General features: G+C 42.2%; 1 protein-coding gene across 2 annotated transcripts in view; it reads right to left on the bottom strand.

The window, feature by feature from the left end:
• pak1 (p21 protein (Cdc42/Rac)-activated kinase 1) overlaps positions 1–21629 on the bottom strand; it is a 150539-nt gene that overhangs the window by 24207 nt on the left and 104703 nt on the right. For both annotated transcript variants that reach the window (XM_043692426.1, XM_043692427.1), the window contains 7 exons: positions 16757–16794; positions 14300–14413; positions 9956–10133; positions 8245–8308; positions 7723–7771; positions 7511–7623; positions 3343–3460 (listed from right to left, as the gene is read on the bottom strand). In XM_043692426.1, the coding sequence (XP_043548361.1) occupies positions 3343–3460; positions 7511–7623; positions 7723–7771; positions 8245–8308; positions 9956–10133; positions 14300–14413; positions 16757–16794 (674 nt within the window). The remainder of the gene's footprint in view (positions 1–3342; positions 3461–7510; positions 7624–7722; positions 7772–8244; positions 8309–9955; positions 10134–14299; positions 14414–16756; positions 16795–21629) is intronic.

Below are 21629 nucleotides of genomic sequence, written 5' to 3'. Positions count from 1 at the left end.
TAGGGAGGTCATGTTGCGGCTGTACAGGACATTGGTTAGGCCACTGTTGGAATATTGCGTGCAATTCTGATCTCCTTCATATCGGAAAGATGTTGTGAAACTTGAAAGGGTTCAGAAAAGATTTACAAGGATATTGCCAGGGTTGGAGGGTTTGAGTTACAGGGAGAGGCTGAATAGGCTGGAGATGTTTTCCCTGGAGCTCAGAGGCTGAGGGGTGACCTTATAGAGGTTTATAAAATCATGAGGGGCATGGATAGGATAAATAGACAAGGTATTTTCCATGGGGTAGGGGAGCCCAGAACTAGAGGGCATAGGTTTAGGGTGAGCGGGGAAAGATATAAAAGAGACCTACGGGGCAACTTTTTCACGCAGGGGGTGGTACATGTATGGAATGAGCTGCCAGAGGAAGTGGTGGAGACTAGTACAATTGCAATATTTAAAAGGCATCTGGATGGTTATATGAATAGGAAGGGTTTGGAGGGATATGGGCCAGGTGCTGGCAGGGGGAACAGGATTGGTTTGGGATAGCTGGTAGGCATGGACGAGTTGGACCAAAGGGTCTGTTTCCGTGCTGTACACCTCTATGACTCTTGTGCTGTGGTCACTAATGTTCATTCACTGTATCAAATCACATCAGAGAAAGAGAAACGTGATGCACTTTAGTTTTTTTATATTTATAAAAAGGGATCTGCATCATCTTAGGTCTAACTGTGAGAACCCTATCCTTTATTTTCCTTAAAACACAAGTTATCGTGTCATAGAGGTATATAGCATGGAAACATACCCTTCGGTCCAACTTGTCCGTGCCAACCAGATATCCTCAATTAATCTAGTCACATTTGCCAGCACTTGGCCCATAACCCTCTAAACCCTTCCTATTCATATACACATTCAGATGCCTTTTAAATGTTGTAATTGTACCAGCCTCCACTACTTCCTCTGGCAGTTCATTCCATACACGCACCACCCTCTGTGAGAAAAAGTTGCCCTTTAGGTCCCTTCTACACCTTGCCCATCTCACCTTAAACCATTGCCTTCTAGTTTTGGATTCCCATATTCTTGGAAAAAGACCTTGCCTCTTCACCAGAGACATACCCCTAATGATTTTGTAAACCTCTATAAGGTCACCCCTCAGCCTCCAATGCTCCAGGGAAAACAACCCCAACCTATTCAGCCTCTCCCTGTAGCTCAAACCCTCTAATCCAGACGACATTCTTGTAAATCTTTTCTGAACCCTTTCAAGTTTCAGAACATTTTTCCTAGAGCAGGGAGACCAGAAATAAATGCAGTATTCAACAAGTGACTGTTTGCTCTAAACAGAATCTCAAAATTGCTCAGTTTTTTTAAAATGAGGCTTTAAATAATATGCTAATGTTGATGAGCTATATTAATAATTACAGATAGCAGGTAGGTTAGAATCAGAGTTGTGTAGAAGGCGGCCAATTATCCATCCTGCTGAGGCTGGCTCTGTGGGCTGGAGCGAAGTGAGTAGTTGTGATTTCCCCGCATTTCCCAAGAGGTCTTGTAGGTTTTTTTCACTTGTGCATTTAGCAAATTCCTTTTCCACCCTTGATGACAGCACTTTCACATAACCCATTACATGAAAAAAAAGTTCTTTTTTTTGCTAAAATCTGTGTCTGCTGATCACAAATCCACCTGCCAGTGAAAACACATCTTCCCCCCCATGCTTTACTTTTAATAAAATCAAACAATAATGAACAGCTCTGCTTAGTCTTATTATAACCTTCTCTTGACAAAATATCTTATAAATAATGAATGGACAGCATTTGCTAAATCCTGATTGTGCTAAGAATAACAGAGACAACCAATGCATTGGCTTGCACTGTTGTGCACTTGTATACACTGGAAATAACATGCAGGAATATACTGGACACATTCCTCGTTTCACAGTCACTGCTAGACCTGCCAAGATTTTCCAGCAGTGTCTGTTTTCATTTCAGATTCCCAGCATCTGCAATATTTTGCTTTGATAGTTATGTGTACACGTGCAACCTGATTTAATTTTACAAAATGTGAGATACCAATTCTTTGGTGAATTGCTCGGACACTACCTCGACCAGAGTTAGCTTGCCTAATTTAGTTTTAAGTAGAGCTAGTCAATCAACCAGAATGCCCAACCTATCGGCATTATGGGTTTACCTAAACCAAATGGACTGCAGCAGTTCCAGGTTCCAGCTTGCAACTGTCTTCTCAAGAGCATCTTGATATGGGCAATAACTATCAGCCCAGCCAGTGACACCCATGAATGAATTTTAAGTTGTTGCATGGTGCATTCTCCATGGTTACACTTCTACAATCACAGTCCATTAACCAATCAAATCAGAACTCCTCTCAGACTATGTAAAGTGTTGCTCCCTCCCCTTTACATTAGTATTCCTAACAAAAATCCTGATGACTGCAAAACAAAAAGCTTTGACAAAACGTGTCAAATAACTTTATTTTGATTTCATTATTTTAATTTCATTAAATGTTATAATTTCATTATAATTTCATTATCATAATTCCATTATTTTAATTTAAAATAAAATGTGCTCCTGTTGCTTTTCTTCAAGTATTAAGTCAGTTTCAATTGATCATCTCCCTGTTGTAGTCAGTTCTGATATAATGGGACAGTTCTGCTGTTGTGCGATCTCAGGCTATAAGAAAGTCACACAACAGTCTCGCCATTTAAACTAATGGGACTGGAATCATGTTATAACCAATATAGGTAAGGAAGGTTCACGTTCTACAAATAATGGTCTAAATTCTTCAATTGCGTTCATTAATTAGGATAAATTCTTCAATTAGCAAAACTGACTATATAGGATTTTAGAGGCTTCTCCAAGTTCAGGGTCAGGAATGGGCAGAGTAGAGCTGAGCCTGCATCTACAGCGAAAGCTTCTCATTCACAGGCTTGTGAATGAGCTTAGGGGCAAGCGGTGCAGCCCCGACTCTCTTGTTCCAGTTTATCATACTTTTTAACTTCTCCAGCACTAGTCCAAGTTTGAAGGGATCACAGTACAAATGCTTGATTTTTTTTTTTTAAAAAATCAGCTCGTATTCTCCTATTATGCTGTCAACCCCAAGTACTTGGAAACTATAATAAATTAACGATTGGGTATGTACAGACACAATGGACCTTCTTCAATGCTTTGAGATTCTACAACAAAGGGTATCTTTCAGAACATCTTATTTGCAGTCTCTTCTTTCCCCATACCATTGCTAGAGGATTACAACATTGACTATATTTGAATGGTACATTGATGGCTTTCCTTTGGATGTACCAAGGGCATGAAAGGTGCTACATAAATCAAGTTCTTCACGTCAGCCTGTAAGACTCACCTCTCTACAGACAGCCGCTATCTGTCCTTCATCCATACAGGTTTCCGTGACGACATCAGTTAATGAACCGCCTGCCAGGTACTCCATCACCACCCATAATTCATCTCCTACGAGGTAACTAGCAGGAAGAAAAACTCAGTGAATGGTCTAAAACCTGCAGGAAAACTCAGCCATTTTATTCACAAACCAGTAAAGTGGTAAAAAGTTGGAATTGCCAGTCAGCCAGCATATGGTAGACAACATTAACATTTCAGGCCCATGAATTTTCTTCAGAACTGGAGAATGGTAGAAGCGATCTTTGTTTGAAGAAGTTTTTTTCCTTTAGTATCATAGAATCTCTGCAGTGTGGAAGCAGGCCAATTGGCCCATCAGTCACACTGACCCTCCAAAAAGCATCCCACCCCAACCAATCCCCCTAATCTGTCCCCGTAACCCTGCATTTCCCATGGCCAACCCACTTAGCCTCTACATCCCTGGACACTACGGGCAATTTAATATGGCCAATCTATCTAACCTGTGCCTGTGGGAGGGAGCCAGAGCACCCAGAGGAAACACACACGGAAACAGGGACAATACCTGTGTGGCGTTTGCACAGCTGCCCAAGGAGAAAGTGAGGACTGCAGATGCTGGAGATCAGAGTCAAAAACGGTGGTGCTGGAAAAGCACAGCTGGTCAGGCAGCATCTGAGGAGCAGGAGAGTCACCGTTTTGAGCATAAGCTCTTCACAGTTGCCCAAGGAATCAAACCTGGGTCCCTGGCGCTGTGAGGCAACAGTGCTAACCACTGAAACACTACGGTGTCGTGGGCTGTGGGCATCACTGGCAAGGCCAACATTTGTTGCTCATTCCCAATTTCTCTTTAACTGAATAGCTTGCCAGGCTGTTTCAAAGGGTAGTTAAGTGTCAATCACAGTTCTAGGAGTCTGGAGCCACATGTAGGCCAGATTGGGAAACAAAGGGGGATTTCTCTCTGCTAAGGTGTAATAGATGGGTTTTCACATCGATGATATTTTCACGGTCGCCATTACTGAAACTAGCTTTCAGTTGCAAACTTATTGATTGAATTTAAATTGCAGTATAGTAGTTGCCATGGTAGATTTGAACCACTTTCCCCAAAGCCTGGGCCTTTAGATTACTAATCCATTGACATTATCACGGTGTCCGATGTATACAAACACTGACCCTACGCTAATTTTTTTCTGTCTTGCAATATCATATTTGCCTGTCTTGCAATATCATAGTGGGCGGCATGGTGGCACAGTGGTTAGCACTGCTGCCTCACAGCGCCTGAGACCCGGGTTCAATTCCCGACTCAGGCAACTATCTGTGTGGAGTTTGCACATTCTCCCTGTGTCTGCGTGGGTTTCCTCTGGGTGCTCCGGTTTCCTCCCACAGTCCAAAGATGTGCAGGTCAGGTGAATTGGCCATGCTAAATTGCCCGTAGTGTTAGGTAAGGGGTAAATGTAGGGGTATGGGAGGGTTGCGCTTCGGCGGGTCGGTGTGGACTTGTTGGGCCGAAGGGCCTGTTTCCACACTGTAATCTAATCTAATCACATCTTGCCATTGAATCATTTCTCCACCTAATCACAGACAGACCTCTGCCTTCAGTTTCTTATTTGTCCTTTGTTTCTATATCTTCCAGTTCTGGTTCAAGGTCAATAATCTGAGACATCAACTCTATTTCTCTGCTCAAGTACAGTCAACTCTATTTCTGTTTATTCATGCTAGCAATTAGAATCATAGAATCCCTATAGTATGGGAAGCAGCAGTTCAGCCCATTGAGTCTGCACTGATCCTCCAAAGAGCATCCTACCCAAACCCTGCCCCCACCCTATCCCTGTAATCCTGCATTTCCCATGGCTAAGCCACTAAGCATGCACATCCCTGGACACTATGGACAAACTATCATGGCCAATCCATCGAATCTGCACATCTTTGGATTGTGGGAGAAAACTGGAACACCTGGAGGAAACCCATGCAAATACAGGGAGAATGTGCAAACTCCACACAGACAGCTTATGAGGCTGGAATCAAACCAGGCCCTTGGTGCTGTGAGGCAGCAGTGCTAACCACTGAGCCACGATGCTGCCAATTGGCTAGGACATTTACTTCTGCCAAACTGATTTTTGTCATCTGTCTCATTTAGTGTCCACAGTGAAGAGACACACATATTTAAATGCTACTGCTAAATGAATGCACGTGTTGATTTACACACCCTCCTATTTTAGCCCCTCAGAAAACTTGCCAAGAAATGCCACTGCTTCTACTCAGAACTTCATCACTGGATATAATGTGCAACTGAACTATGGAAGACTCCTTCCCCATCTGTAGTGTGAGGCATCTCCATGCCAACATTCAGATTGATTAAAGTATAATCGAGTTCTGAATTGATGAGTAGGTCTAATGAAGCACTCCTTCACACACTACTGTCATATCGATGGAAGGTGCAAAACGTAGTGCATTAATGAATGCACAAAACGTGGGCACGCATCAACAAATTTATTTTTTGGATCAACTGATTCAGGGAGATGTTATGAGACATCTATGTGGTCAACAGAATTTGAAATTGGGCCTTCTGTCCCCGATGGTAGGGACATCACCGCCGCATCAAGGACTTTCAACAACGGAGCAGCTTGCTCGGCACTTGACAGGGTGCAGAGAGTTAATTACATTGATGAGAGATTCAAACAAAATATTGATTAGATAGGACATTAACAGCAAGTTTCCTTCCTAAATTAAATGAATCAGTTGAGTCTTTGACGACAATCTAACCGCTTAAAACCTTAATTCCAATTCTAAAGCTGCTAAGATGACATTCAACTTTTATTTTGAGAGTCCAGACCTCTGGATTTTTAGGGGAGAAAGTGAGGTCTGCAGATGCTGGAGATCAAAGTTGAAACTTTATTGCTGGAACAGCACAGCAGGTCAGGCAGCATCCAGGGAACAGGAGATTCGACGTTTCGGGCACAGGAAGAAGGGCCTGTGCCCGAAACGTCGAATCTCCTGTTCCCTGGATGCTGCCTGACCTGCTGTGCTGTTCCAGCTATAAAGTTTCAACTCTGGATTTTTAGTTCAGCAACATCACCATCATAGCACTGTAGAAAGGATTTTTTTTTTAAAAAACTAATTCACAGAGCAAAACTGATAGGGAGAGCAATTCTGAACAAAAGGCCAAATAGATACCAATGTTGTTGGGAAATGAAATGAGAGATCCTCATGGTTATGGGTTGGGCATTTTGGAAAATTAATTTTCTTTGATCAGGAGGTGTGCCCTGTTTCTCCATTTTGCTTTAATTAACAAATAGTTATGAGCTTTTTGGAGTGTACATTTATTTTGGGTTTCAGTATTTATTTTTTTCATAAAGTAACACACTGCCCCAGAGGGCAGTGGAGGCCCAGTCTATGGATTCATTTAAGAAAGAGTTGGATAGAGCTCTCAAGGATAGTGGAATCAAGGGTTATGGAGATAAGGCAGGAACAGGATACTGATTAAGGATGATCAGCCATGATCATATTGAATGGTGGTGCAGGCTCGAAGGGCAGAATGGCCTACTCCTGCACCTATTGTCTATTGCCCTATATATAACAGTGATTTAAAACATAATCTTAGAGCATAATTTTACTGTCAGTGGTATAAATCTGTATGATTGTTCAATAAAAATTTAAAGATTCTTTTTCTAACTTGGCTCTACTAAAAGGCAGGGAAACAGAGATGCTGTCAGAGAGAACAAGCTCAAACACACATGATATCACACCAGTCTTCATTTCTGTATTGTAACATTGCATACTTCTTTGTACAATAGATGAAAACTTGACCACAGCAAACACAATATTATTTTGATTCAAAGCTTTTTTAAAGAATTATAATCTATTGACAGTGACACATATATCATGGGGATAAATACTCAATATTGTACTTGGAATCTGGCATAACGACAGATCTACACAACCCAGTCAGACAGGACACATAAATTGTCAGATTAGACACAATCGTGGGAGACATTCTATGCTCAGGTGCTTGCAACTAGAGTATATAAAACACACACACACACACACACACACACACACACACACCACACACACACACACACACACACACACACACACAGAGAGAGAGGAGAAGAGAGAGAGAGGAGAAGAGAGAGAGAGGAGAAGAGAGAGAGACTCACCTGTCTAAATAATTAACAATATTTGGATTTTTATTTTCCCTCATGACCAGAATCTCATTAATAATCAACTCTTTCTTGGGTTGTTGTTGTAAATTCATCTGTTTGATTGCAACCTGAAAACAACAATAAGAAACAAAAAAAGTCATCCCTGGATTTAGGTTAGCAAAGCCATATCATGGTTGCACACAAGTGATTTATTTAGCTGAACTTACCTCTTGCCCTGTGGCTATATCAATTGCTGTGTATACTGTGCCCGAAGCTCTGTTGGTGGAGAGCAAATAATATGTTTAAATTATTTGAAACGAAAGAATCATTTGCCTCTGTCGCACACGGTTCATTTTAATTAGCAACTTGCAGTGTAAAGCACCTTCACTTCACAGGAACAGTATAAAATAAATTAGAATCTGAGTCACATAAGGACATAAAAGGTCAGATGAACAAACTTGGTCAGTGGCAGTTTAAAAACAATTAACTACCATTTCAGAGGACTCAGAAATCAACAGAAATCAATGTTCTTTGAATCATCACCAAGTCTACAATGTTAGAAAGGTAACACCGGGTGTTCAGTGCACTCATTAAGTTCAATGACATAATGGTACTACAACATGTTAAACAGACAGCCTGTGATATCACGAATTACAGTGAAATAGGTTCCAATGTAATCCATAGTTTGACAAGCATAAATGCAATGCATTTTAGATTGCACAACATCAAACACACAACTTTATACTAACCCCTGTCCAATTTTCTCAAATCTTGAGTACTTCTTTTTCGGATCACCCACTGTTACGATACTCCCTAGGAGATTGGGAAAAGGATGTTAGAGATTCTCATTGTTCAGAAAGTCAATGTTTAAAAACGGGAAACAACGTAAAATAAAACTTATGTAAACGTAAACATGTCAACTGCCCAATCTCTTGGCAAACCATGGACCGGAAGGTGTTTTAAAAAACCACAAACTTCCATTTTAAAAAAAAGGGGGGAAAACACATATGGAATATATAAAAGGCTGCGATATTTTAGTAGATTACCTTCCGTTATTTAATTAACAGAATCAGGACTTTGCCAATCAGAACAACATTTCTTTGCCATTCCTCATAAGAACGGGAGTAGGCCATTCAGTCCCTCAGCTTGTTCCACGATTCAATGAAATCGTGGCTGATTTGTGTCCTAACTCCATAAACCTGCCTTTGGCCCATGTCCCTTAATCCCTTTGCTTAACAAAAATTTATCTCAGATTTGAAGTTAACAACTGATCCAGCATCCACAGCCATTTGTGCAGAAGAGTTCCAAAATCAACCACCCTTTGTGTGTTGAAGTCCTTCCTAATATCTCTCCTGAACGGTCTAATTCCTAATTCTCAAACGCCCCTAGTTCTGGAATCCCCAACCAGTGCAAACTGTTTATCTTTTCTACCCTGTCTTTTCCTGTTAATATCTTGAAGACTTCCATCAGATCATCCTTGACCTTCTAATTTCTAGAGTGAACAGGCCTAATTTGTACAACCTCTCCTCATAACACAACCTTGACTTTAAAGTGGGGAGTTAAAAATCAGCTTCGTTGCTGTGGGACTGGAATAACATGTAGGTCACCTTTTCCAGCAACAACCAGATAACGTTTTTTTAATTCCCGCCAGGGCAAATAATGAAACCAATAAATCTGGTTTGGGGATTGGCCACTAGCAAAACCAACCATGAAAGCTTCTGGGTTATTGTCGAAACATTAAGCTTTACTAAACTTGCCACCACTGTAATAATCAAAACTTGACTTCAGACCACTCTATAATGAACTCAATGACCACTGAAGTAGCCTAATAAACCAGTTCATAACAATAAAATCTAACCCAGGATCTCAGGGAAACTACAGATGGGGTAATAGTCAGTGGACTGGTCACTGTCACTCACATTATGGGAACACCATTTTGGCAGATTGTAAGGTGGTATACAGGTATAGAGGACTGATACCAATGTAATAACACCCTTACAAAGAATCAATTTTAACAATAGTATATGGAGAGAAAATAATGGTAGGGGTGAACGAACACTAAAAAGCAATACTATGCCACAGAGCAATGAACAACTCACTTTTACCTGGCCCTGCTGTGAAGTACTAAATAACTGGCATTAGCAAGCATCAGGTGCAGGACAGAACTCCCTCCTTTCATCCCTCAATTCCACCACTGTGATACTTGTATATCCACACCAGTTGACCTAGTGGCTTCTCCAAGCAAGTTTGCCATTAAGTGCCAAATCATTATCAAGTCAGGTTAGTCAAACTAGGGCCATATCCACTTGGCTGATGCTGCAACTCGCAGAAAGGAGACTTGCACCTGACCAGTCTGAGCCAGATTTGAACTCACACCTTCTGTAGCAAAAAAAAAGGCCGGTTTCCAACTCAGTTCAGTGTGCAAACATGAAGCAAGGTTAAGTTCGATCGTTAACGTACTCAATTTTTCCAATATCTCTTCATCTGTCATTTTGGTCTTTTTCTTTTGTTTCTCTGCATTCCTCGTTAGGGTGTTCGAAGGGGTGGTGTTATTCTCAGAGGGCGAGGAGATGGGAGACGTGGCTGCATCTTTGGTGGGTGGAAGAGGGATAGGGTCTATCACAGACCGTGTATACATCTACAGGAAAGAGAAGAAAGGAAATAGGCATAAGGTTCAGGATAAAGGGGCAAGCTTGAAGGGAAAGAAAATGACATGAATAAAAACAAAAAAATTAGCTGTGGTATTCATAGGAAGCTTTGTGACGCAAGGTAAGTACTTGCATATCGCACTTGATCAATGAAGAATTGGTTCAGTTTTCTCCTCTCCTGAAGAAGGCAACTCATCCTGACAACATACAATCCTATAGCTGATTATATTGTTATATCATATAGGTATATATCCTACATAAGTACTATTCCAAATATGTGCAGCCAGGCAGTAAGCAATATGGGGTAATTCAACTGGAAATAAAACACTTGAGTCACACTCCAATAAAAGTAAAATACGTGGATGCTGGAAATCTGAAATATAAACAAAGTGCTGGATAAACTCAGCAGGGTCCAGCAGAACCTGAAGGGCTTTAAATAGAATTAACATTGAGCCTGGTATGTTTTCTTTGCAGCAGAGAAGGTCGAGAGAAGCCTAACAGAGGTATGTAGGACAATGAGGGGTATGGAAGGATGGACAGAAAGCAGCTGTTCCCCTTAGCTGAAGGGTCAAAAACAAGGGGACACACTTGTGAGCGGAAAGGCAGGAGGTTTAGAGGGGGGTTTGAGGAAAATATGTTTCAGCCACAAGGTGGTGGGGGTCTGGAATGCACTGCCTGGGAGGGTGGTTGAGGCAGGAAACTTCACAACCTTTAAAAAGTACTCGGATGAAACATTTATATGTTTATAAGAATATGGGCCTCATGTGGGAAAATGGGACTAATGTAGGTAGTAGTATAGTTTTGGCAGCACGTACTCAATGGGCTGAAGGGCCAGTTCTTCACATCTGGAAATGTTCACTATGTTTCTCTTGCCACAGATGTTAATTTCTCCAACACTATTTTTATTCTGGCTACAGTCAACTGCATACCCAAGCCAGAGATATTAAACAGAGATTAGAATGGGTGATATCTTGACAAGAAAGAATCTTACTTTGTTTACCAAACAGATTTTTCCAAGAGATGTTAGGGAAAATGAGAACAGGGTTTACAAAATAGATTCAAACTCTTCATTAGCAAACTCATGAGATAAATGCTCTTCATCTTGGAAGTGATATTACATAAAAAGAAAATCATTCCTATTACTTTTTTGACAAGTGCAAATAATTTCTTGTAGTGCAGAGAGATAAAAATTAATTGCCATTTAAGTTTGATTGTACAGGATGCTCCAGCTGACTGAACCACATTTTGTTTATCTGTATAAAATCACAATGCATTCGCTTTAGTAAAAGCCATTTTAATTGATGGACAAAAATGTTTTAATTATAGATCAAAACAGACACTTGGGAGGCAACCACTTACGATTACACTCATTGCTGTTTATCACTTGTGGCTGCACTTCACAGAGGCTATTCTTTGAACATATTTCACTCAAAATTATTTCCTGTTAGAACATCTCTCACACATTGATATGCATTGTCGATTACATTGTTAACACTGTGCTGATGGGGTTGTAGTGCGTTGATGCATTAATGTCTCAGGGTTACGACTTTCATTTATTTTCATCGGCATTTCTGCATTTGGAATTATGGAATTCCCATCATTTTCACCCATTTGCATACACTTCTCTACATCTACTCTGAAGAAAATCACTTTACTAGACAGTTGCAAGTTTTTAAATTTAGAAGCGTTTTCCAGATAATGCAGATCTCAACTGTGACCATCAGACGTAGGAGCAGAAGTAAGCCATACAGCCCATGCAGTCTGCTCCACCTTTCAGTGAGATCATGGCTGATCTGGTAATCCTCTACTCCACTTTCCTGCATTTTCCATATGACTCTTGATTCTGTAACTGATTAAGTATCCATCTTAGCCTCGAATATACTTAACAATCCAGCCCCTGCAATAAAAAAATCCACAGATTCACTATCCGAAAAATTTCCTCCTCACCTCTGTCTTAAGTAGGCCATCTTTACTCAGGCTGTGCCCACTGGTCTTGACTCTCCCATAAAGAAAAACAACTTCCCAGCATTTAATGTCTTGCAGTCTTCCTCCATTCCATTTAAGCAATATTGAGCTCCTCTATCCTACCTACTGTGAATAACCTCACCTTTACTGACATTATAATCTATCTGCCTAACTTTTGTCTATTCACTTAATCTTTTGTGTCATCCACAAACACGGTGATACATCCACTTCCATCATCCAGGTCATTAACACATATTGTAAATAACTGTGACCCCAACACTGATTCCTCCACTTGTTAGACTGGCATTTTTAGGATGACACTCTTAACCTAACTCCATTTTCTACTAGTTAGCCAATCCTCTACCCATAGTAATATGCTGTCCTAACACCATAAGCTCCTATGTTATCAAACAATCTTACGCATGGTGCCTTATTGAGCATCTTTTGAAAACCTAAATATATTACATCCGCTTTTTACTCTTTAACTATCCTGCTTGCTAATCAATGAATTCTAATTAATCGATCAGGCATGATTTCCCCTCTATGCTTATATTATGTGTTTGTAAATGCTCTGCTATCACATCCTTTACAATAGAATCCAATATTCTCTCAACAAGTGATAAGCTAACTGCCCTATAATCATCTGCTTTTGAGTCTCACTTTTTAGACTAAAGGTATTACGTTGGAGTTTTTCAATTCTCTGGGACTTTTCCAAAGTTGAAAGATTCTTGTAAGATTGTTACTAATGCAACCACTCTGTAGCCACTTCTTTTAAAATGCTAGGCTGCAATCCATCAGGGCTAACTGACTCATTAGCCTTTAGCTTCATTAGTTTCTGTGGCATCTTTTGTCTGGTGATAGTTATTATATTCCTTTTACCTTCATTATTTAGTATTTTTGTAATGCCTTCTACTGTGAAGACTGATGCAAAGTATTTACTCAACTCCTCTGCCATCCTCTGCTTCCCCATTATTTCCCTAACCTTGTTCTCCAGGGCCAATGTTCACTTTGGCCTTTCTCTTATATATTTATAACTCTAAAGGTCGATTTTTATGTCAAATGCTGGTTTACCCTCAAAGTCTATTTTCTCCTTTTTTTTGTCATCTTTTGTTGTTTTTTTAAAAAAGTCTTCTGCTTCAGAAGACCAACACTCAATTTGGCTACACATTTACCTTTTAAACAGCTATAGAAACTCTCACTATCTGTTTTTAGCTTTGTAGCTTGTTTTCTCTCATTCTCTAATTTCTTTGTTTCTCCACCTCCTTCAGACTGATAACAGATCAACCTCAACACCAGATCTCCCTAGTGACTGTAAAAAATGACCAACCTTGACATTAAATTATAACTGCACTTCCAGCCATATAAATAAAAAAGTAGCCCTTCAGTCATAATACCAATAAGATGTCAAAAGTCCATCTGTGCAGAGTCAGCCAATTTCAACTGAAGGTGGAAGCAAGGCACTTGGGTCCTGCGAATGGCAGGTGGGCAAGACAAGGCAGGGCATGGTTCTAACCAGGGTCAGTCTGCCTCATTACTGTCCAGCACCATGAATGGAAAGTCACACAGGGATTGACAGTCTGATGACACCTGCAGCCTCGGCTGATTATTTCAGCAAGGCATTAGAAGCTAACACCACTACAGAAGCATTCTTTTTGGTGTTAATGTACAGGAAAGAACAAAATCATAAACAATAAGGAACTTCTGTCAAGTGGGGAAACCATTTTGAGGTAGTATATAATAGAGTCAGTTTAGCACCTCAAAGAGGTCTGTGGCTGCAATATGCAATAGTTAGTCAATTAAAAATTCTCATGTGCTGCTCCTTGGCAGGTGCCAGATTGATTCCTACATTTCTACAACAAGAAATCTCCCCCAAGGAGAACTAAGCGCTTATATTTTCTGGAATTGAGAAGAATGAGGAGAGATGGTCTAATTGAAAACTCTTCAGGGCTGAACAGTGGCGAATTAAGGGTCTTTGTCTCAGCCTTTGAGCTGAGAAGGGCTGTTAATCTTTGGAAATTCTCTACTCTAGAGTTTGTGGATACTCAATCAATGAATACATAAAAAGGTACTTATTGTACCTTTTAAAGATACTGAATGTGGATAAGGTGGATAAGTGGCATTCATGTAAACATTCAGCCAAGATGTTATTGAATACCCCTCTCCTACTCCTTGTGTTATAAGGTGTACTGACCGATTTGGTGTGTTCTGGTCGTGGTGCAATTGCAGGTGGAGGGACACTTTCATCTTCATCATCGTCTTCCGACACTGGAGGCACAGCTGGAGATTCTGACACATTCTTTGTACTCTGCAGATAAAGGCATGGTTACTCAAATAACACACTTTGCTTTTACCAAATGTACTTCATTTTATTAGACCATTACCATGAGTGTGGAACTTCAGTCATGGAGGAACTCTAGATTTACAACAGTACAAGTATTTGTTGCCTTGGATCATAAGTTTTGGGACAGAATTAGGTCGTTTGACCCATCAGGTCTGCTTTGTCATTCGATCATAGCTGATGTATCTCCCAGCCCCGTTCTCCTGTCTTCTCTCCGTAATCCTTGGTCCCCTTAATCATTCCTAATTGGCCTTGAACGGAGTATCTTAACCATTTCAGACAGCACTTAAGAATCAACCACATTGCTGTGGATATGGAGTCATGAGTAGGTCAGACCAGGTAATGTTGGCAGAATACCTTCCCTAAAAGACATTACTTCACTAAACCAGATAAACCATTGTTTTAAGAAACTATGATAGTTCACACGGTCACTATGAACGAGATTAGCTTTATATTCCGATTTATTGATTGAATTTAAATTCCACTCATTGCCATGGTAGGATATGAAGCTGTATTCCCTGAAGCTTAGCCAAGACCTTGGGCTGACTAGACATTATCACTATGCCTCTGTGTCCCTTGGAGATTTCTTTGAGTTAAAAATATGCCATTTTAATACCCTGGTTTATTCCTTAGGGGCCCTTAATGCAAGCATTTACAACTGTTAAAAGACCCATCAGCCACATTCTTGGTTTGCTAGGAAAAGGTAAAGTAGCAATTCAGAGGAATCAGTAGAGAACATTCAGAGCGATTGAGGGAATAAAGGGTCGGAACAAGAGGAGTACTTTGAAACGTCAACACTGACACAGGAAATGCAATATGGATACTAAAGTTCTGAAGTAAAGTGGTAATATAGACTACACCAGTGCTTTGGAAATTGGTACATAAGTATTTACACATTACAAGCTACAGATGCTTGAAAGACAATTCAGATCATCATTAAAATAGGAATAACTTCTACATGTTCTAGGAAAGAACAAGGGATTTTTCAACTTTTGATTCCCAAAGCTCTCTGCCACCATTATTTTCCTCACTTCACATCTGGGTCTGTTGCAGATCAATTGCTCTAGTTAGTCCACAACTCCATTATATCAACAGTTGATCAACATCATGTTAATATAGTTAACAGTCTACGATACAAATCAGGATAAGTGAAGGTCGAGTGGTACTGCTGCTGGTCCAGAAATCTAAAGACCCAGTAAAGTTCTTGAGATTAAAATAATTAGGTTGGTGTTTTTGACCAGTGCAGATGTGTTAAGTCGAATGACCTTTCTCTGCGACTCTATTATGACTATCAGAATGGCACAGATCAGCTAAGTGAATCTTGGTCTTTTCTTCTCCAACAGCTTGTGTGTTTATACAGTAAATCCAGATTAACTCTGTAATCTAACAATTCTGGAAAAATTCTCATTTTTGTATTTTTACAACTCAGTGTATTTGCAATCTAACTGGACTAGCACAGCTTCTGATATTTCATTTACACAAAGCACATTACTTGGCTCAGATATTTTGTTCAAGCATGTATATTCCATTCTTAAAACACACAAGTAGTTTCTGAAATACTCTCCTAGATATTGCGTTAGTCTACAAATCAAGCACCGAAACATTTTGTTAAGATCTTAACCTGTATCTTACCCGTAAACAACACAAAGGTGCATCACTAAGCAGCAACTGGGAATTTTCCATGCAGATCAAACAAGCTGCACACAGCAATACCTCAAAGATGCTCAGTACTCTTGAGACCATGCAGTTTGACCGTGCACAGTAAATGAGGGAACACTGTTGGGCGGCACGGTGGCACAGTGGTTAGCACTGCTGCCTCACAGCGCCAGAGACCCGGGTTCAATTCCCGCCTCAGGCGACTCTCTGTGTGGAGTTTGCACATTCTCCCCGTGTCTGTGTGGGTTTCCTCCGGGTGCTCCGGTTTCCTCCCACAATCCAAAAATGTGCAGGTTAGGTGAATTGACCATGCTAAATTGTCCATAGTGTTAGGTGAAGAGGTAAATGCAGGAATATGGGTCTGGGTGGTATACGCTTCGGCGGGTCGGTGTGGACTTGTTGGGCCGAAGGGCCTGTTTCCACACTGTAAGTAATCTAATCTAATCTAATCTAAACTGTTCTGAAATGTTCTTGACATACAAATCCCTAGAATCCCACAAATGGATTCTAGTCTCTAATTCCCAGAGCAGCAGCGGTCAGGGAAAAGGACAATAAAAGTTTTTGACCATGAGCACCACTTATCGGTGATGCCAATTTTAAAAGAAACCATTTCCAAACCACCATTAACACAACGATTTCAATAAAATATCTTACCAGTGCATTTGAAGCAGCATACCCATCTGTTGTTTTATCTGCAGAAAACAGAGGACAGATTTGTGTTACAAGTGTACTACTGGAACAAAAATTCAAAACATCATAAAATATTGCCACAGTTTGTGGGGCTCAAATCACTCAAGTTGCATGCACTCCTATGCTCTGCAACTCACCCAACCTGGAACTCTATCTAGCAGCACTATGGGAACACAAAGGCTGCAGCAAAGCAAGATAGGTCTTACTATTTGAGGCTAAGAGGAAATGAGATAAAATGATTAAATTAAAATAATTAATAAAAGGATGGTGTAGCATACCAAATGTCCAAAGACAGGAACATTTTTATAAACTCACTTACAGCTTGGACATAATATAACAAGGAATCTACTAAGGCACGAGGTCAAGATTTCACAGCAAGCCAAGTAGAGATGTTGGGACAGTTGCCTAAAAGTACATCCAAAGACATAGGATTCAAAGAATAAACATAATATTTTTAAAAATGGAGCAAGTCAACCACACAGGCCGACAGTGATGGTTCCACCATTCAACCAGATGATCATCTACTTCAACACCATTTTCCTGCATTTTGTCCTTAACTCTTAATGCTTTCAAGATGTACAACATGTTAATCTTAGTCTCAAACATGCTCAATGACGGAGCATCCAGAGTCCTCTGGAATTAGAATTCCAAAGATTCACCACCCGCTGACGAATTCCTCATCTCAGATTAAATGGCCTGTGCCATATTCTCAAAAAGAGAAAGTGAGGACTGCAGATGCTGGTGATCAGAGCTGAAAAATGTGTTGCTGGAAAAGCGCAGCAGGTCAGACAGCATCCAAGCAGCAGGAGAATCGACGTTTCGGGCATAAGCCGTTCTTCAGGAATGAGGAAGCTGTACCAAGCAGGCGAAGATAAAACGCAGGGAGGAGGGACTTAGGTGGAAGGAGGTTAAGGTGAGGGTGATAGGTCAGAGAGGGGGTGGGGGCGGAGAGGCCGGGAAGAAAATTGCAGGTCAAGAAGGCGGTACTGAATCTGAGGGTTGGGACTGAGATAAAGGTGGGGGGAGGGGAAATGAGGAAGCTGGAGAAATCTGCATTCATCCCATGTGGTTGGAGGGTTCCTAGGCGGAAGATGAGGCGCTCTTCCTCCAAGTGTCATGTTGCCATGGTCTGGCGATGGAAGAGGCCATGGACCTGCATGTCTTTGGCGGAGTGGGAGGCGGAGTTAAAGTGTTCAGCCACAGGGCGGTTGGGTCGGTTGGTCCGGGTGTCCCAGAGGTGTTCTCTGAAAACGTTCCGCAGATAGGCGGCCTGTCTCCCCAATGTAGAGGAGGCCACATCGGGTGCAGCAGATGCAGTAAATGATGCATGTGGAGGTGCAGGTGAATTTGTGACGGATATGGAAGGATCCCTTGGGGCCTTGGAGGGAAGTGAGGGGGGAGGTGTGGGCGCAAGTTTTGCATTCCTTGCGGTTGCAGGGGAAGGTGCCGGGAGTGGTGGTTGGGTTGGTGGGGTGTGTGGACCTGACGAGTGAGTCACAGAGGGAGTGGTTTTTCCGGAACGCTGATAGGGGAGGGGACGGAAATATATCCTTGGTTGTGGGGTCTGTTTGGAGGTGGCGGAAACGACAAAGGATGATACGATGTATCTGGAGGTTGGTGGGGTGGTAGGTGAGGACCAGTGGGGTTCTGTCCTGGTGGCGATTGGAGGGGCGGGGCTCAAGGGCGGAGGAGCGGGAAGTGGAGGAGATGAGGTGGAGAGCATCGTCAACCATCGTTCCCCTCATGTCTGAGGGGAAATTGCAGTCTTTGAAGAAGGAGGCCATCTGGGTTGTTCGGTATTGGAATTGATCCTCCTGGGAGCAGATGCGGTAGAGGTGAAGAAATTGGGAATATGGGATGCCGTTTTTACAGAGGGGAGGGTGGGAGGAGGTGTAGTCTAGTTAGCTGTGGGAGTTGGTCGGTTTATAGAAAATGTCCGTGTTGAGTCGGTCGCCCGAGATAGAAATGGAGAGGTCTAGGAAGGGGAGGGAGGAGTCTGAGACGGTCCAGGTAAATTTGAGGTCACAGTGGAAGGTGTTAGTAAAGTGGATGAACTGTTCAACCTCCTCGTGGGAGCACGAGGTAGTGCCGATACAGTCATCGATGTAGCGGAGGAAAAGGTGGGGGGTGGTGCCAGCGTAGATGCGGAAGATGGACTGTTCCACATATCCTCCGAAGAGGCAGGCATAGCTGGGGCCCATGCCGGTGCCCATGGCTACTCCTTTGGTTTAGAGGAAGTGGGAGGATTGGAAAGAGAAGTTATTTAGAGTGAGGACCAGTTCAGTCAGTCGAAGGAGGGTGGGTGTCAATGGAAGGGTACTGGTTGGGTTGGTGGGAAAGGAAGAAGCGGAGGGCTTTGAGGCCTTCGTGATGGGGGATGGAGGTGTATAGGGACTGGATGTCCATGGTGAAGATAAGGCGTTGGGAGCCGGGAAAGCGAAAATCATGGAGGTGGAGGGGGCGTGGGTGGTGTCCTGAATGTATGTGGGGAGTTCTTGGGCTAAGGGGGACAGGACAGTGTCGAGGTATGCAGAGATGAGTTCGGTGGGGCAGGAGCAGGCTGAGACAATGGGTCGACTGGGGCAGTCAGGTTTGTGGATTTTGGACAGGAGGTAGATCGGTGCGCCTGTTACTGGAAAATGCAGCAGGTCAGGCAGCATAGCATCCAAGGAGCAGGAGAATCGATGTTTCGGGCATAAGCCCTTCTTAAGGAAGGAAGATCGAACAATTCTTCCGCTGCATTCGCCTCCGCGCCTACTTCTTCAACCAGGATTCTCGCCCACCCTCTGACGACCCCTTCTCACGCCTCCAACACACGCCATCCACCTGGATACCCCATGCTGGCCTCTTACCTGCCCTCGATCTCTTCATAGCCAACTGCCGCCGGGACATTAACCGCCTCAACCTGTCCACCCCTCTTACCCACTCCAACCTCTCACCTTCGCAATGTGCAGCCCTCCACTCCAATCCCAACCTCACTATCAAACCGGCAGACAAGGGAGGCGCGGTGGTAGTTTGGCGCACCGATCTTTACATTGCTGAGGTTAAACGCCAGCTCGCGGACACCTCCTCCTACTGCCCCCTTGACCATGACCCCACCTCCCACCACCAAACCATCATCTCCCAGACCATCCATAACCTCATCACCTCAGGGGATCTCCCATCCACCGCCTCCAACCTCATAGTCCCACAACCCCGCACCGCCCGTTTCTACCTCCTGCTCAAAATCCACAAACCTGACTGCCCCAGCCGACCCATTGTCTCAGCCTGCTCCTGCCCCACCGAACTCATCTCTGCATACCGCGACACGGTCCTTGAATACTGCCTGACCTGCTGCGCTTTTCCAGGAACACATTTTTCAGCTGTGCCATATTCTGAGGCAGCTTCTTCTGGTCCTAGACCATTAGTCAGCCAAGGCAAACATTTTTCTTCTGAATCCCCGCAAGAACTTGATTTTGTTGGAATGAGATCCAACAACTCCCATTTTTCAAAAATCTAGCCTATAGAGGCTTAATCCATTTAGTCTTTCCTCATAGACCTTCAGACTTAATTCTTAAGAAGGCCATTGGATTTGAAACGCCATCTCTGCTCTCGCTCCACAGATGGTGCCAGACCTGCTGAGTTTCTCCAGCAATTTCTGTTTTTATTTCAGATTTCCAGCATTGGCAGTTTTTTGTTTTATTTTACACGTCAAGAGCAGAGGATAGCTCTATGCTGTTGGATATCAGGCAGAAGTTGTAGGTGTAAGTGGGCAGGGGTCTGGAAAAGTGCTGGGATCTGTGGGAGCTCAGAATGCGTTGCCAACATTTCAGTACAACTAAATGTGTAGGTTAAAAAGCTCACAGCAGTAAGTACTTGATGAAATTGAACAAGATTACAGTTCAAGGAAAAGCCCAGGTCACTGTAGCTTGATGGAACTAGATATTCATAGAATAAAGTCTGAATTGTTATCTGACAGAAAGTACTGGGGTTCAGCATCTGGATCTCATATGAACATTGACTCAGGAAAAGGAGAGTAATCAACCACAACAGGATAGAACACAGTCGAGAGTTGAGGCCAGATGGGAAAAAAAAGAGAAGAATTGTATAATGGGTTATGATGACCTATTACATCATTAACGTCTGGGGAAGTATTGTTGAGAAAACCTTCGGATCTGTCTTGTTCGCAGGTTGATTTGCTGTGCACTATATGATGTTCCATCGTAATTTACTATCAATATTTACCATGTTAATTCTGGGTTAGAATACAAGAATGAATTATAAATTGTATTGCTGTTCTAATGTTGTAAAGTTTAAATATTATTAAAGGGAGGCGAGAAGTTCATTGGAACTAGGACACAAGAAATAGACTTGGGGGGAAAAAAAGCAACACCCACTGCATGCAGAAATTGTGCCTTTTTTCCAAATCGGCTTCCTGCATCCTAGCACTGATAAGTGTAAGGCAGAAAGCTTCAATTGCTAGTCTCCTTTCAGCAATGATGAAGTTATGTCCTACCAAGCATAGTGAACTTTATTGTTGAAAGTTCAAAGCTGTTGAACAATGTGGCTTTATTTTCATATTCAGCCCCTTGGGCCTCCCACTTGCTCTACTTTAAAAGTGAAGTTAGCCATCCCTAACCATATTGAAACACAAGTTGGCGGTCTTGTCCAGGATCAAAACATCCTGAACTTAAAACCCTTTTGTAATAAAGGTCAACATACTATTTGCTTTCCTAATTGCTTGCTGGACCTGCATGTTAAATTTCAGTAACTTGTGAACATCTAAAACCCTTTGATGTTCACAATTCCAGCCTCTCACCATTCAAGAAGTATTCTTGTACTTCTGTTTTTTCCACCA

Source organism: Chiloscyllium plagiosum, chromosome 6 (assembly GCF_004010195.1).
Source record: "Chiloscyllium plagiosum isolate BGI_BamShark_2017 chromosome 6, ASM401019v2, whole genome shotgun sequence".
In the NCBI taxonomy this organism is placed as follows: Eukaryota; Metazoa; Chordata; class Chondrichthyes; order Orectolobiformes; family Hemiscylliidae; genus Chiloscyllium; species Chiloscyllium plagiosum.
This window is presented reverse-complemented; position numbering and strand designations above follow the sequence as displayed.